The sequence below is a fragment of the Alexandromys fortis genome, unplaced genomic scaffold (assembly GCF_014885135.2).
Source record: "Alexandromys fortis isolate MF-2015 unplaced genomic scaffold, M_Fortis_MF-2015_v1.1 scaffold_6, whole genome shotgun sequence".
NCBI classification, from domain to species: Eukaryota; Metazoa; Chordata; class Mammalia; order Rodentia; family Cricetidae; genus Alexandromys; species Alexandromys fortis.
The window spans coordinates 17,352,119-17,366,817 of NW_026067902.1; the positions used below are offsets into that span (position 1 = coordinate 17,352,119).

At 41.3% G+C, this 14,699-nt stretch overlaps 1 protein-coding gene across 6 annotated transcripts in view; it reads right to left on the reverse strand.

Annotated features, from left to right (window-relative positions):
* Wdr76 (WD repeat domain 76) overlaps positions 1 to 14,699 on the reverse strand; it is a 34,552-nt gene that overhangs the window by 15,788 nt on the left and 4,065 nt on the right. For 5 of the 6 annotated variants that reach the window (XM_050134354.1, XM_050134355.1, XM_050134353.1 and 2 more), the window contains 6 exons: positions 9,780 to 9,872; positions 6,365 to 6,420; positions 4,221 to 4,347; positions 2,827 to 2,931; positions 2,682 to 2,725; positions 1,461 to 1,614 (listed from right to left, as the gene is read on the reverse strand). In XM_050134354.1, coding sequence (XP_049990311.1) covers positions 1,461 to 1,614; positions 2,682 to 2,725; positions 2,827 to 2,931; positions 4,221 to 4,347; positions 6,365 to 6,420; positions 9,780 to 9,872 — 579 coding nt within the window. Of the gene's footprint in view, positions 1 to 1,460; positions 1,615 to 2,681; positions 2,726 to 2,826; positions 2,932 to 4,220; positions 4,348 to 6,364; positions 6,443 to 6,504; positions 7,039 to 9,779; positions 9,873 to 14,699 lie in introns of those variants that run through there. The other variant, XM_050134356.1, reaches the window with a different exon arrangement.

Below are 14,699 nucleotides of genomic sequence, written 5' to 3' on the forward strand. Positions count from 1 at the left end.
TAGGGAGGCAGAGGCAGGTGGATCTCTGTGAGTTTCAGGACAACCTGATCAATATAGCCAAGTTCTAGAACATGCCAGGATAGAAACCCTGCCTTTAAAAAAAGAAGGAAAAAAAAAAGCTGGGCGGTAGTGGCACACACCTTTTAATTCCAGCACTCAGGAGGCAGAGGCAGGTGGATCTCTGTGAGTTCGAGGCCAGCCTGGTCTACAGAGCGAGTTCCAGTACAGACTCCAAAGCTATAGAGAAACCCCATCTCAGAAAAAAAAAAAAAAAAAAAAAAAAAAAAAAAACTTCATTTTAATTTTATGTATAAATGAGTATCTGGTAGATGGGTACATGAAGAGGCCAGAAGGTGGTATTGGATTCCCTGGAACTGGAGTTACAGATGGTTGTGAGCTGCCATGTGGGTGCTAGGAATAGAACCTGGGTCCTCTTAAAGAACAGTTGAGCCATTATCCAGTCCCATAATCATCAATTCTTTTGTCAAGCTTTTCCATTCTGAAATATTCTTTTCCCTAAGAGCTAGGGAACTAACACAGTGCTTCCTGCGTGCTGGGCAAACAGCTCTACCAGCTGACAACAAAATTATATGCAAAAATTAACAAAAAGGTGCTGAGGATACAGCTCAGCTGCTAGAGTGCCCACTTAGCACATGCAAAGCCCTGGATGCAATCCCCAGAGTGGTATAAACCTCTGACCTCCAAACATGCACGAACACCCTAATGCACACACAGGAATACAAGTACAATTTAAAAAATAAAAACAGGCTAAGAGACGACTCCGTGGTTAAGAGCTCTTCCAGAGGATTCGGGTCAATTCCCAGCACCCCATGTCAGCTCACGGTCTGCAACTCCTGTTCCCAGGTGATCCAATACCCTCTGGCTTCTCTGGACATCAGGCACTAACACATGCACATACGCAAAAAATAAATAAACTACCCACACACGTAAATTTCTAAATTAAAAACAAAAGTAAATAACATAAATGTTTAAAAAAAAAACCAACTTTTAGCTGGACTTGGTGTCACCCCAAGCACACAAGCAGAGTTCTGAGAGTTAAGGACCTGACTGGTCTACATAACTGCCTCAAAACAACAACAAAACCTCAAAAAAAGAATAATAATTCAACATAACATGGAGGAAGACCTAAATCAAATCACAACAAACCCTATTTGAAAATAATTTAAACAGATTTTCATACGCAGTTTCTTCACACACACATTTAAACGTCTCCTGCCGGATAGTTTCTGTCCAGATGGCTAAAGATACTCAAGCTAAAAATGTTAAAGTTCTATAAAAACAAATCCAAAATTCTGTCAGATTTCTAAAATTTGGAATCATAAAGTGCAAAACCACAAATCTCAAGCAACATTTATAAATAAATGTTCCAAGCTATTCTCTTGAAGACATTTCCTTCAGGCAGACTTTAGGTAATCTCCCAAAAGGCAGTATCAACTCACCAAATCCCAGAGTCCGATTTGCCCAGACTTGGCCCCAGCTGCTACCAAGGTTCTTTCTTCTGATGGATGGAGGGCCACAGAGGTGATGGCACCTTTGGTCACTTTACAAACAGTAGCTTCACTGATAACCATACCACTTAATTTGGCTTTGTAGCTACAAAAAAGGGTAAGTTAAAAACAATTTTAATAGTACCAATAAGTAAAAAAAATTTTAAAAAAAAAAGCACAACTAGTAAATTCTGGTGAATATCTACTTCCTGATGACAGAAGAAACCAAATAAATCAAGGTTATTATTTTCTGATTATAAAATCAATTTTTATAATTTTAATGATGGCATCAAAACTTAGGAGGCTACAGTTAAAACGTAATATGACTGGGCTGAGATATGGCTTAGCAGAGGCAGCCACAGAACAGTATGCTCTCTGTGCACACACACATACTTCAAGTTCATAGACTTTTAGAAGAGAAGATTTTAAAGCAACGATTCAATAGTGTATAATGAAAACCATAAGGATGGCCTCAATGTTTGATTCATTAACCCCATGTCTGGAAACCTAAAAAAAGACTCTGCTATAATGAATGCACTTAGACACACAAACACACATATACACACTTAACAGAAACTAACTCCAAATACAAAATGGGTATAAGTGTGCTCTAGTAAATGTGCAAATATCCAAGAAGGCACAGTGTAAAACTGTGTGTGAATATATATATATGAACACAAGTGAAATGTGAATTCGTTTATTTGAGTCTGAATATATACTATATGTCAAGCAATGTTATGTTAGGGTTGAGATAAAGTCTCCCCATTTATAGTTTTCACCCTGTGTCAGGGTCAGTCCTACTACTGAAGGCCTGTAATCTTAGCAACTAAAAAATGAGGATACAGGGCTGGAGCGATGGCTCAGAGGTTAGTTAAGCTGTGAGCCACCATGTGGTTGCTGGGAGTTGAACTCAGGACCTCTGAAAGAGCAGTCAAGTGCTCTTAACTACTGAGCCATCTCTCCAGTCCCTATATTATAGTTTTTTTTTAAATATTTATTTATTTATTAGGTATACAATATTCTATCTGAATGTATGCCTGCAGGCCAGAAGAGGGCACCAGACCCCATTACAGATGGTTGTGAGCCACCTATATTATAGTTTTATACTGCAAGCATCTCTAAACAAATGAAACAAAGGTCAAAAGTAAAACAAAGACAAGGAATTCAACTTACCTTTTAATGCTAGATAACCCCTCCTCGGTCCTCTCATTACTTGTCTGCAACATTGGAAAAGATCAAAGACTAAGTTCATATATACGCATGGAAATTTCCTCAGGAGATGATTCTAAAAGCTGAAAAAAGCCTTCCCAACTGATACCTTGCTCATCTCTGCCCATGTCTTCAAAGATGCTTTCAACAACAGTCCATTGCTGTCATCCTGGTTTTCAGGAATCATTTCTAAGGGCCCAGGAGGTAACAAAGGCTATCAAAAAGAAAAGGCAAAAAGGCTGTTTGTCCTATAACATAAACTGAGGAAGGGCCAAGGTTTTGGCCTCATTTTCACTGATTTCCTTTCAACATCAACAATAGCGGCACATCATAGGCATTTAAAAGTGGCTGGCTGTTCAAACAAGGCACTCAGGAGGCTGACAGGGGACCATGAGTTTGAGGACAGCCTGCGCCAGAGCTTAAGAGGTGTCACTGGGCAGAATGCTGGCCTAGCACGCAGGACACAAAGCAGTTCCTCCAGATTGGATTATACCTCTAATCCCGGAACTGGGAAGGTCACCCTGAAATACTTAGTAGGTTCAAGGTCAGCCTAGGCTACGTGAGTACCTGTTTAAAAGTTATATCAAGGGATCTCTTCATTTTCATTTTGTGTATCTGTAATGTGTTTATGTGAATGTGGACACGCATGTCTAAGTCAGAACAGCCTGTGGTGTTGGTGGTCCTCACCTTCTATCTTGTTTAAAACAGGGTCTCTATTGTTTGGTGCCACACACACCAGGTCAGCTGCCCTCCAGTTTCTGGAGTTCTCTAGTCTCAGCTGCACACCTCACTATGGAATTAAATACATGGTGCCACACCCAGCTTTACATGGACTCTGGGGATTCAAACTCAGGCACTATTCGTACAGTCAGCATTGCACCCACTGAACTAGGTCCCCAGCCCAATCCTTAGCAGTTTGATCACATATTACACAGTATTAATTGCTACACTTATTTTTATTTATTTATTTATTTATTTATTTATTTATTTATTAAAGATTTCTGTCTCTTCCCCACCGCCGCCTCCCCTTTCCCTCCCCCTCCCCATAATTGCTACACTTATTAATTACTTACTAAACCCTTAGTATAAGAACTACGGATTCTATTTAATTTCATCCGTACAACATTCTTTTGATATTTCCTTTTCTTCTTATTCTAGACATACTCTTACTCTCTAGTTCAGGTAGCCTCAAACCAGGCAACCCAGCTCGAGCTTGTGACAATCTCCTGACTTAGCTTCTCCAACACTGGGGTGACACCATTTTTTTAAATGTGGAAACCGAAGCTCACAAAGAGAAATAATTTACTCAGAACTCCACAAGTTCCTGCAGAAGTACAGATTACCTAGTGTTAACAACTCTGAAATCTCTTTAAGCATACAATACCTAAGTATTAAATTAATAAAACTGAAACAAAATAAAAAAAAAATCACTCTAGTTACAAATACTTTAAAATTTTCAATATTTGGTTAAGTTAAATGTACTATATTTGTACTTTTTCTTACATTTTCTTCTTCTTCTAACTCTGGCTGTGTTGGAGCTACTGGCAATGGAACTCCCAAAGGGTCTACTTTCAACAATCGCATGGACCTTCGACATCCGATCTCATTTTCTTTCTTCTTAGGCCTCTTTCTAAAAGGAGTAAAGGAAATGCTCGTGTTTTTCTCGCCGAATAGTAAAACGTATTTAGTAACTTGTTAAAGACTTTTTAAATTGATTTTTATGTCTGTGTATGTGTATGCCTAGTGCCAGAGGGCATCCAATCACCTGAAATACAGGTGGCTAGTGAGTCAGCGCAGCAGGTGCTGGGACCACGTCCAGGCCTCCCAGAGAGCAGCCTCTGTGTGCTCTTGACCACTTAACCATCTCTCAGGTCCTGGGTTTAGTAATTTTAAGAAATAAACATCTAGGAATGAGTTCTATAGATATATTCACACACTGTATAGGGAAATAGACGTAACTGTACTGGCTTTTTGTTGATGCTGGTGTGTGTGTGTGCGCGTGTGTGCGCACACACACGTGTGCACGCACCTGTTTGTCACCACATGCAAGAGTGCCAAGTGCTCTTAATTACTGATTTATCTCTTGGCCACACCGATCCTAATAAAGTCTCAAAATTATCTAAACCAAAACCTTAATGTGATGAGGTAAGGATCATTAAACAAAGCATGTCACACACATCTGTCAGAACGTGGTCAAATGAACGGCACACGGTGAACAACGCGGAAGACAGGCCAGGGTCTTTCACTCAGGTGTATTTTCCCCTGGACTGTTCTTGGACGTGATTTCATGTCTCCTGTGACAAACATTTACATTTTATTTAAGACGTGTTTATTCCTGTTGGGTGTCAGATCACAGCTATAGAACCCAATCTGTTCAGTGTGCTCTGAATCCGGATATGGCCTTCTGCCTTGCTGTCTCGCTTTCCCAGATACAATCTACAGTCCATGCCAGGCAATTGTGTTTCATCTGCTCGGTCCTGAGAAAGTTCTGAGAAAGGGCTGCTCTGTTAATATTAGTGTGTGCTTACTGGTGGTTACTTACATGTTCCTCTGAACTCCAGCAGCCTTCCCGGGATCACTGCTTTCTCTGTTACCTCCCTATATGAAAGTACACTGGAACTGAAATAAGGCTGTCTGCAGCATTAGACTGTGGTCTGCCCCGTTCTTTCAGGTCCAGATAAGATCTGCATAGTCTGGCTAAAGTTGACACACATCTAAAAGAATAATGCCAGGCACAGTGGCTCACACTTCTAACCCCAGCAACTGAGAGACAAACAGGAGGATTCCTATGAGTTTGAAAACAGCCTAGACTATATAGTGAGTTCTAGTATACCCTGAGATACATTGTGAGACCCTCTCAAGACAAAACAAAACAAAATAAATAAAAATAAAAACTGGAGCTGGAGAAATGGCTCAGTGGTCAAGAGCACTTGCTCTTGCAAAGGACCTGAGTTCGATTCCCAGGACTCACACGGTGGCTTACAGTCATCGTCAACTCCAGTCCCAAGGGACCCAAACCCTCTCCTGACCTACTCGGGCCCAAGTATGCATGTGATGCACAGACACACATGCAGGCAAACATTCATACACATAACATGAAATAACTAAATTAAAAAAACTGTAATTAAAAAAATAGAAAAACAGGCTGGGCAGTGGTAGCGCACACACCTTTAATCCCAGCACTCAGGAGGCATAGGCAGATCACTAAGTTCGAGGGCCAGTTTGTTCTACACAGTGAGTTAGTTCTAGGACAGTTGGGGCTACGTAGAGAAACCTTGTCTCTAAATAAACAAATAAGTCTCTGCAAATAAATAAATCTCTGGGTTCATATAATGGTCACCTTTAGATGGGGAAAATATAAAAAAGCTGTCCAACAGCTACAAGTGGTTGAAAAAAAAATTGGATCCAGGAGATGGTAATATAGCTCAGCGATAAAGCACTTACCTAGCAGGCTCTAAGTCTAGGTTTGATGCCCAGAATTGAAAATATGTACAGGCTGGCCTTGAACTCAGAGTGGTCCGGCTGCCTCTGCCTCCCCTGTTGAGATTAAGGACCTGCACAACCACTGCCTGGCTCAATTCAATGTCTCAGAATTAAAATCCTCTGCAAAATACCGTAGTCTAGCCAACGTTAAGCACATCTTTTACCTCTTTGATTCAGGTTGCTGTCTCCTCTTTATCATTCCACGGAGCCTTGCAGCTGACTGAAAAGCACACAAAATATACCTTCACATAAACATGCTACCATACAACTACACTCTTTACCCATTAAAACACACAAAATACACCTTCACATAAACATGCTACCATACGACTACACTCTTTACCCATTAAAACAGTAAGTATTTGCTACTATTCCAGTTCATTCAGGAAGTAGATTTTTAAGATTCAGTACTTATTCTTGGTAATAGACATGAGATAAATACACCATCAGTAATGAAAGCAAGTATATGGCCGGGCGGTGGTGGCGCACGCCTTTAATCCCAGCACTCAGGAGGCAGAGGCAGGTGAATCTCTGTGAGTTCGAGGCCAGCCTGGTCTACAAGAGTGAGTTCCAGGCCAGGATCCAAAGTTACAGAGAAACCCTGTCTCGAAAAACAAAAACAAAAACAAAACAAAAAAAAAAGTATATAACACTATCTAATATACTGGTATTCTTGAGCCAAGCTGCTTATAAGTTCACATAATTAAGCACATTATTTAATTGAACATACTATTACAGGGCTGGCAGGATGGCTTAGTAGCATAGCACTTGCCTAGAATGCACAGACTTGTTTTTAATCACAGCACTGCAAAAACAAACTTAAAAGTATAAGCAAAGTGGGGTGACCCATCTATATCCCAACGTTCAGGAGCCTGAAGTAGGACACATTTCCTAAGTTCAAGGCCAGCCTGGCTGCACAGCAAGACTGTCTCAAAAAGCAATGAGACAGTAAGATGACTCAAGCCATAAGAACACTTGCTGCCAAGCCTGATGACCGGAGCTCAGTCACCAGGACCCACTCCCGAAGTTGTCCTTTGATCTCTACCTTTGACTTCTACACGTGTGCCACAGCAAGCAGGTGCACCCATGCACTCGGCCTTTCTCTACCTCTTTCTTTCTCAAAATTAAATGTTAAGAAAATTAAAAAATAGGGCTGGAGAAATGGCTCAGTGGTTAAGAGCACCGCCTGCTCTTCCAAAGGTCCTGAGTTTAATTCCCAGCAACCACATGGTGGTGGCTCACAACCATCTGTAATGAGATCTGGTGACCTCTTCTGGCCTGCAGGCAGAGTACTGAGAATACTGTATACATAATAAATAAATAAATCTTTTTAAAAAAATTAAAAAAAAATAAAACATGGGCTGAGCATGGTGGCACATACCTCTAATCCCAGCACTTCGGAGGAAGAGGCAAGTGGATCTCTAAATTTGAGGCCAGCCCAATCTACACAGTAAATTCCAAGCCATCAGAGTTACATAGTGAGACCTTCTCAAAAACAAAAAAAGATAAAGCATGTTCAAAGGTAAACACACAAGATATACTTCTATGCATACATATGCAAATTATAGAACTAAATCTTTAGTACTGGAAACCTATTTGGACATTTTCCAGAAAAGTTGTAGGTTTTACTCATTATAAATAAAATTATCTTTTTTAAAAGATTTTTTTTGTTGTTGTTATTTTTCCAGATAGGGATTCTCTGTGTAGCCCTGGCAATCCTAGAATTTGCTCTGTAGACCATGCTGGGCTCAATCTCAGAGATTCACCACCACCCGACTTTAAGATTCATTTTTATTTCACATGTATGAGTACTTTGCCAGTAGGTATGTATATGTCCCATGTGTATACCAGGTACCTGCAGAGGCCAGAAGGGATCAGATGCCCTAAGAGTAGAATCACAAATATTTGTGAGCTGCCACGAGGGTGCTAGGAATTGAACCTCATCTCCCCAGACCCTCAAATTATAGTTTTGATTAATTAAAATCATACATAAGCAGACTATGTAAATTGTTTTCTTTCTTTTTTCCTGTGGTTCAGGCTAGCTCTGAACCTACTATTTAGTCAAGGTTAACCCTGATCTACTGAGTGAGACTTTGTCTCAAAAAACAAAAAAAAAAAAACACCAAAAAAAAAAAAGGAGGCCCTGGAGAGGTGGAGGCAGCCTAATCCCTGGGGCTCACTGACAGCTAGCCTAGTCTAACTTGCAAGCCCCAGGTTCCAGTCAAAGATACTGTCTCAAAAACAAAAACAAGGTTGATAGCTCCTAAGGACAATATCTAAGACTGATCTTTGGTCTGCGAACATCGACATACCAAAAAGAGTGAGAAAAGATGCCCAGAGTCAATTAAACAGGGACCAGTCTCACAGGTAGAGCTTGCCCAGCAGGTACAGGCTCCTGGGCTTGACCCAGCACAGCCAGAGAAAAAGAAAAAGACACGATCATCAACAAGATTCTTCAGATTTACCCTACACCTTTTTCTTTTAAAGAACTAAATATTAAGGGTCTGGGGAGATGGCAGAGCAGTTAAGAGCACTGGTTGCTCTTCAGAGGACCCAGGTTCAATTCCCAGCACCCACATGGCAGTACACAACCATCTATAGTGGGATCTGATGCCCTCTTCTGGCATAAAGTCATACATGCAGACAGGGCACTCACATAAAATAAATAAATAAATCTTTGAAAAAAAATTAAATATTAAATTCAACTGGGAACTTCTTGGTTAATAAATTTTTTTAAGTGCTTTTACAAGCTTCTTTTGCTGTTCTTGTTAACTGAGATAGTTTCATGTAGCCAGGCTTACTATATATGACCTTAAAATACTATTGTCCAGGGGTTAGAGAGATGGCTCAGCAGATAAGAGCACTGATTGCTCTTCAGAGATCCCGGGTTCGATTCCCAGCACCCATACGGCAGCTCACAACGGTCAACTGTCTGTAACTTCAGTTCCAGGGGATCTGACATGCTCACACAGACATACATGCAAAACACCAATAAAATAAAATTTAAAAAAAGAAAAAAAGAAAGGAAGAAAAAGGCAGACAGACAGTTGTCCAGTCTCCACCTCCCAATCTCAAGCGTGGGGAGTACGGCATGCAGCACCCACCAGCAGGCTCGCAAGTGTCTAACAGGACACACAAAGCAACAGCAACTGCAGGAAGGTGGTGGTGCAGGCCTTTTAATTCTAGCACTTAGGAGGTAGAGGCAGGCAGATCTCTGAATCCAAGGCCAGCCTAGAGTTTGAGGCCAGGCTGATCTACAGAGTTGCAGAGCTACAGAGACACACTGTCTTCAAACAAACCAACAATCGGAAGAGAGAAAAAAGAAAAACAAGCTGGATGTGGTGATGATCCTTTAATTTCGGCATTCAGAAGGCAGACGCGTCACTGTCAATCCAAGGCCAGCAAGTCCATAGAGTGAGTTCCTCCGGGGAAACTGTCTCAAAACAGAAGGAGGAGGACAATGCCTACAAACCATCTGATCTTATACCAAGCATTGCTTGAATTTTGCCTTCCCTCATTGGATATTATGAAAAATTATCATCTAATTATCTTGGTTTCCACTACGAACACCATACATACCTCAGATAACTGAAGGGAAGCAAAAAATTTTGCATTTTCTCTGATGTTCTTCAATCTCTTCCTCTCATAAGGTGACAATCCTGAAAAATCATCCTAGAAAATACACCCCCCCAAAAAAATCTGTTACTTCACACATTAATAACAAACCAACACACAAAACCATTCTTCATTCTCTACCCAGGAATTCCCCTTCACACTGCACAAACTTCTACTTCATGTTATCTTAACTAACAGCCCATAAACTCTGCTGGACTGAATATTAAGGGAATCTGAATCTATAGTTAGGTAAGATCGTGGTGTTGTACATCTTTGACCCTGGCACTTGGGAATAGAAGCAGACAGATCTCTGAGTTTGAGGCCAGCTTGGCCGACATGAGTTCCAGGACATCCAAAGGGCTGTGTAGAAAAATCCTGCCTCAACTGAGAAACCAATGATAATGGCGCTGGGATTTGTCTCTACTGCATGTACTGGCTTTTTGGGATCCTATTGTATTTGGATGCTCACCTTCCTAAGCCTGAATGGAGGGGGGAGGGCCTTGGACTTCCCACGCGTACCCTGCCCTCTCTTAGGACTGGAGAGGAAGGGGAAAGGGGAAGGGTGAGGGAGGGGAAGGGAAGTGGGAGGAGGGGAGGAAGTGGAAATTTTGAAAAATAAAATTTAAAAAAAAAAGAAAAATCCTGCCTCAAAATAAACAAACACACAAATAAATAAATAAATGGTGTGATCTAATATCAGCAGCCAAATACCAAGCCCTCATAGCAAACTATTTCCTAGCAGCCCAAAGTCATCTTTAGGGCTGGAGGGATGGCACAGCGGTTATGAGCAATGGTTCTCTTCAAGAGAACCTGGGTTCACTTCCCAGACCCTACATGGCAGCTCACAACTGCCTGTAACTCCAAATCCAGGAGGATGGACACCAATCATACCAATGCATCTAAAATAAACTTAAATAAATTACTTTTTTAAGTAATTGACTATCCAATTATTTTAAAGACAATATTTCACACCCTGAAGCCTGGCATCAAACTCACTTTGTAGCCAAGGATGACCTTGGATCTCTTTTTTTTTTTAATTTATTTATTATGTATATAGTGTTCTGGGCACCAGACCTCATTATAGATGGGTGTGAGTCACCATGTGGTTGCTGGGAATTAAACTCAGGACCTCTGGAACAGCAGTCAGTTCTCTTAACTTGTGAACCATCTCTCCAGCCCAAATAAACAGGGCAGATTTTTTGTTTGGTTTTTTTTGTTTGTTTGTTTTTCCAAGACATGGTTTCTCTGTAGCTTTGGAGCCTGTCCTGGAACTAGCTCTTGTAGCCCAGGCTGGCCTCAAACTCAGAGATCTGCCTGCCTCTGCCTCCTGAGTGCTGGAATTAAAGGTGTGCGCCACCACTACCCGAAATAAATTATTTGAAAAAAGTTATCTTTATTAAAAAATACTAATAACTAGACGGTGGTGCACACCTTTAACTGGAGAGGCAGAGGTAGGTGGACCTCTGTAAGTTTGGGGCCAGCCTGGCCTACAGAGCAAGTTCCAGGACAGCCAGAGTCATTACATAGACAAACCCTGTCTCTCAAAAAAACCAAAACAATAATAATAACTTACCTTTCAGAGGATCTCATAACCAGTACACATACATTTACACACAAAATAAATATTTTTATTTTATTATTTGTTTGTCTGTTTGTTTATTTATTTGGTTTTTCGAGGCAGGGTTTCTCTGTGTAGTTTTGGAGTCTGTCCTGGCACTCACTCTGTAGACCATACTTGCTTCACGCCTGCCTCTGCCTCCTGAATGCTGGGATTAAAAGCACGAACCCCCACTGCCAAACTCAAAAAGTTTTTCCGAATTAAAAAAAAAAAAAAAAAACACTGGGTGTGGTGTGGTGGTACACACCTTTAAACCCCAGGCTTGGGAGACAGAGGCGGGTGAATCTCTGAGTTCAAGGCCAGCCTGACCCGGTCAACAAAGTAGAGATTCAGGACAGCCAGAATGAACCTGTCTCAAAAAAAAAAAAAAAAAAAAAAAAAGAGCTAGGAATGCAGTTCTTTTTTTTTTCTTTCTTTCTTTTTTTAAATATATTTTTTTTATTGAAAAAAAAAAAGATTTCCGCCTCCTCCCCGCCTCCCATTTCCCTCCCCGTCTCCCTTTTCCCCCCCTCCTCCCTCTCCTCTCCCCCTCTCCCCCCCTCCTCTCCAGTTGGAGGGGAGAGGGCTCCCCTAGCAGGAGCCCAAGGGTCAATCCCAGAACAACCCCCCTGCACTCTCCGCCCTCAGGGAAAACAGAGGATCCGAGTAGGCTGTCTCAGTAATTAAAGAGCACTATCACTGTAGCTTCAAAAAGGGTCTGAACCTGGAATACTTGAGACTCCAGCTCTAAAATAAACAAGTAATCAGCAGCTAAGAAATCTTTTTTTTTTTTTTTTTGTTTTTTTGAGACAGGGTTTCTCTGTGGTTTTGGAGAAGAAATCCTTTTTTTAAAAGTGTATTTATACTATATATACAGTGTTCTGCCTGCATGCCAGAAAGAGGGCATCAGACCTTCTTATAGATGGTTATGAACCACCATGCGCTTTGCTGGGACTTGAACTCGGGACCTCTGGAAGAGCAGCCAGTGCTCTTAACCTGTGAGCCTCCTCTCCAGCTCAAGAAATTCTTTTTATTACATTTATCTACTACAGTTATTTCTTTATGTGTGTATGTTATTTACTTGTATGTGTGTGGGCATACATAGGGAGGTCTCAAATACAACTTTCAGGGATCTGTTTTTCTGCTCCATGAAAGCCCTAAGGATTAAACACATGTCATCTGCCTTAGGGGCAAACACCCTCACCCCATGAACAATCTCACCAGCCACAAGAGAAACTGTTTTTGAGGTTGATCTTTTTTATTTTTCAGACAATCGCATCTGTAGCACTGACTGGTCTAGAACTTACTATGCAGACCAGGCTGGTAGTGAATTTGTACCAGTCTTCTGCTTCTGTCTTGAAAGTGCTGGGATGAAGGTATGTACCAGCACACCAAGCTTAGCAATTCCTTTGTTTGCTGGTTTGTGGTAACAGAGGTTGAGCCTGAAGCCTCATTTGCTAGGCAAGCATTCTATCACTGAGCTACTTGTTCCCAGACCCAAGAAAGTCTTTATGAAGCAATACGCATGGAGACTCAGACCTGCAGCGCTGAGAATCACCAAAAGTTTGAGAATAGCCTGGGCTACATTGTGAGTTCCAGGCCAGCCTCAGCTACTAAATGAAACCCTGCTAGAAGAATGAAAAGGACAGAAGAGGTGGCCAATTCTTTATTAAAAACAAAACAACAGCCAGGCAGTGGTGGTGAGCGCCTTTAACCCCAGCACTTTAATCCCCGGCAGAGGCAGGCGGATCTCTGTGAGTTCAAGGCCAGTCTGGTCTATTAGAGCTAGTTCCAGGACAGGAACCAAAAGCCACGGAGAAACCCTGTCTCAAAAATTAAAAAAAAAAAAAAAAAAAAAAAAAAAAAAAAAAAAAAAAAAAAAAAAAAAAAAAAAAAAATTAGTAGAAAGTAGAGAGGTTAGGAGCTAAAACTCACAAATTTTCTCATAAAATAAAATTCTATACTTGCTCTTATAGATAATATGTGCAAACGAAGCTAAACACCACTCCTAAAGCAGGGTGAAGCCTTGTCACCCTACCCCAAGGACAGGATGCTCAGCGGCAGTACTTGTGTAGCATGCAGAAGCCCTGTGCTCAATCCCCAGCACCATAATAAAAAAATAACAGTGATGATGAAAAGAGAAGAAACTAGAGAACCGTGTGGTCATCATGTTATCCAGGCATGGTGAGGGGGGCAAGTAATCCCAGGGAACACAGAGACTCAGACAAAAGGACCAAAATTCCCATAGCCAACCTGCGCAACTTAGTAAGACCCCGCTTCAAAATAAAGGGCGAACAGGGGGCTGGAAGTCTATCTCACAAATGCAGCGCTCCCTTCCCTAGCAGTGTGAGGCCCTAAGTTCAACTCCTGGCTCAGCAGGAAGGGAAGTAAATGCTGTATCTTAGTTTGTCTCTAAACAAAGAAGAAAAATGTATCTTAGTCAAGCATAGCATTGCTTAAGCATCTTTACTGCTGTGTCTATTCCTTATATTCAAGCAAAAATCAGCTTTAATTTAAAATCCAGTAGTCTGAACATAATCTAGTTCAGCAGTTCTCAAAGAACAGTCCCAGACCAAGAGATCAGTTCCTTTAAGAAACTCTGGCAGCTGGGCAAGGATGGTCCACGCCCTTAATCCCTTCACCCTGGCGGCACAGCAGAAATTCAAGGACTCTCTCAGGTCAAAGGACTAAGTTCCCGTAACAGCCAGGACACAGACAAATCTCAGAAAATAATAAAGAAACTATAGAAACAAGCGAGCAAGGTGGCGCAACACTTAGGATACCTTAAACCCAGCCCGCAGGAGGAAGAGACCAGTGTGATCAATACAGCAAATTCCAGGCCAGACTTTGGCATATATCGCAAGAAATAATTAATCAATCAATTATATTTAATTTCCAATCAAACATGGTGGTACATACCTGTTAAGCCAGCACTTTTACAAGGCAAAAGCAAAGAGACTGTAAATTGGAGGCTAACCTGGGCTATGTAACAAGATCCCGTCTCAAAGACTAGAAATTAAACTGGACACTGGTGGCCCTGTCTTTAATCCCAGCCCTCGGGAGGCAGAGGAAGACAGGCCTATTTAAGTTTGAGGCCAGCCTGGTCAACAGAGCTAGTTCTAGGTCAGGCAAGGCTAAACAGAGAAATCGTGCCTTGAGAAATGAAATAATGATAATAAAAAAATTTAAATAGAACTAAACTCAATGACATCCACACTAAATTAAAAGGCTTGCAAGCTAGAGGTAAAGGCGCCTGCCGCCCCGCCACGCCTGAGAACCTTTTTTGA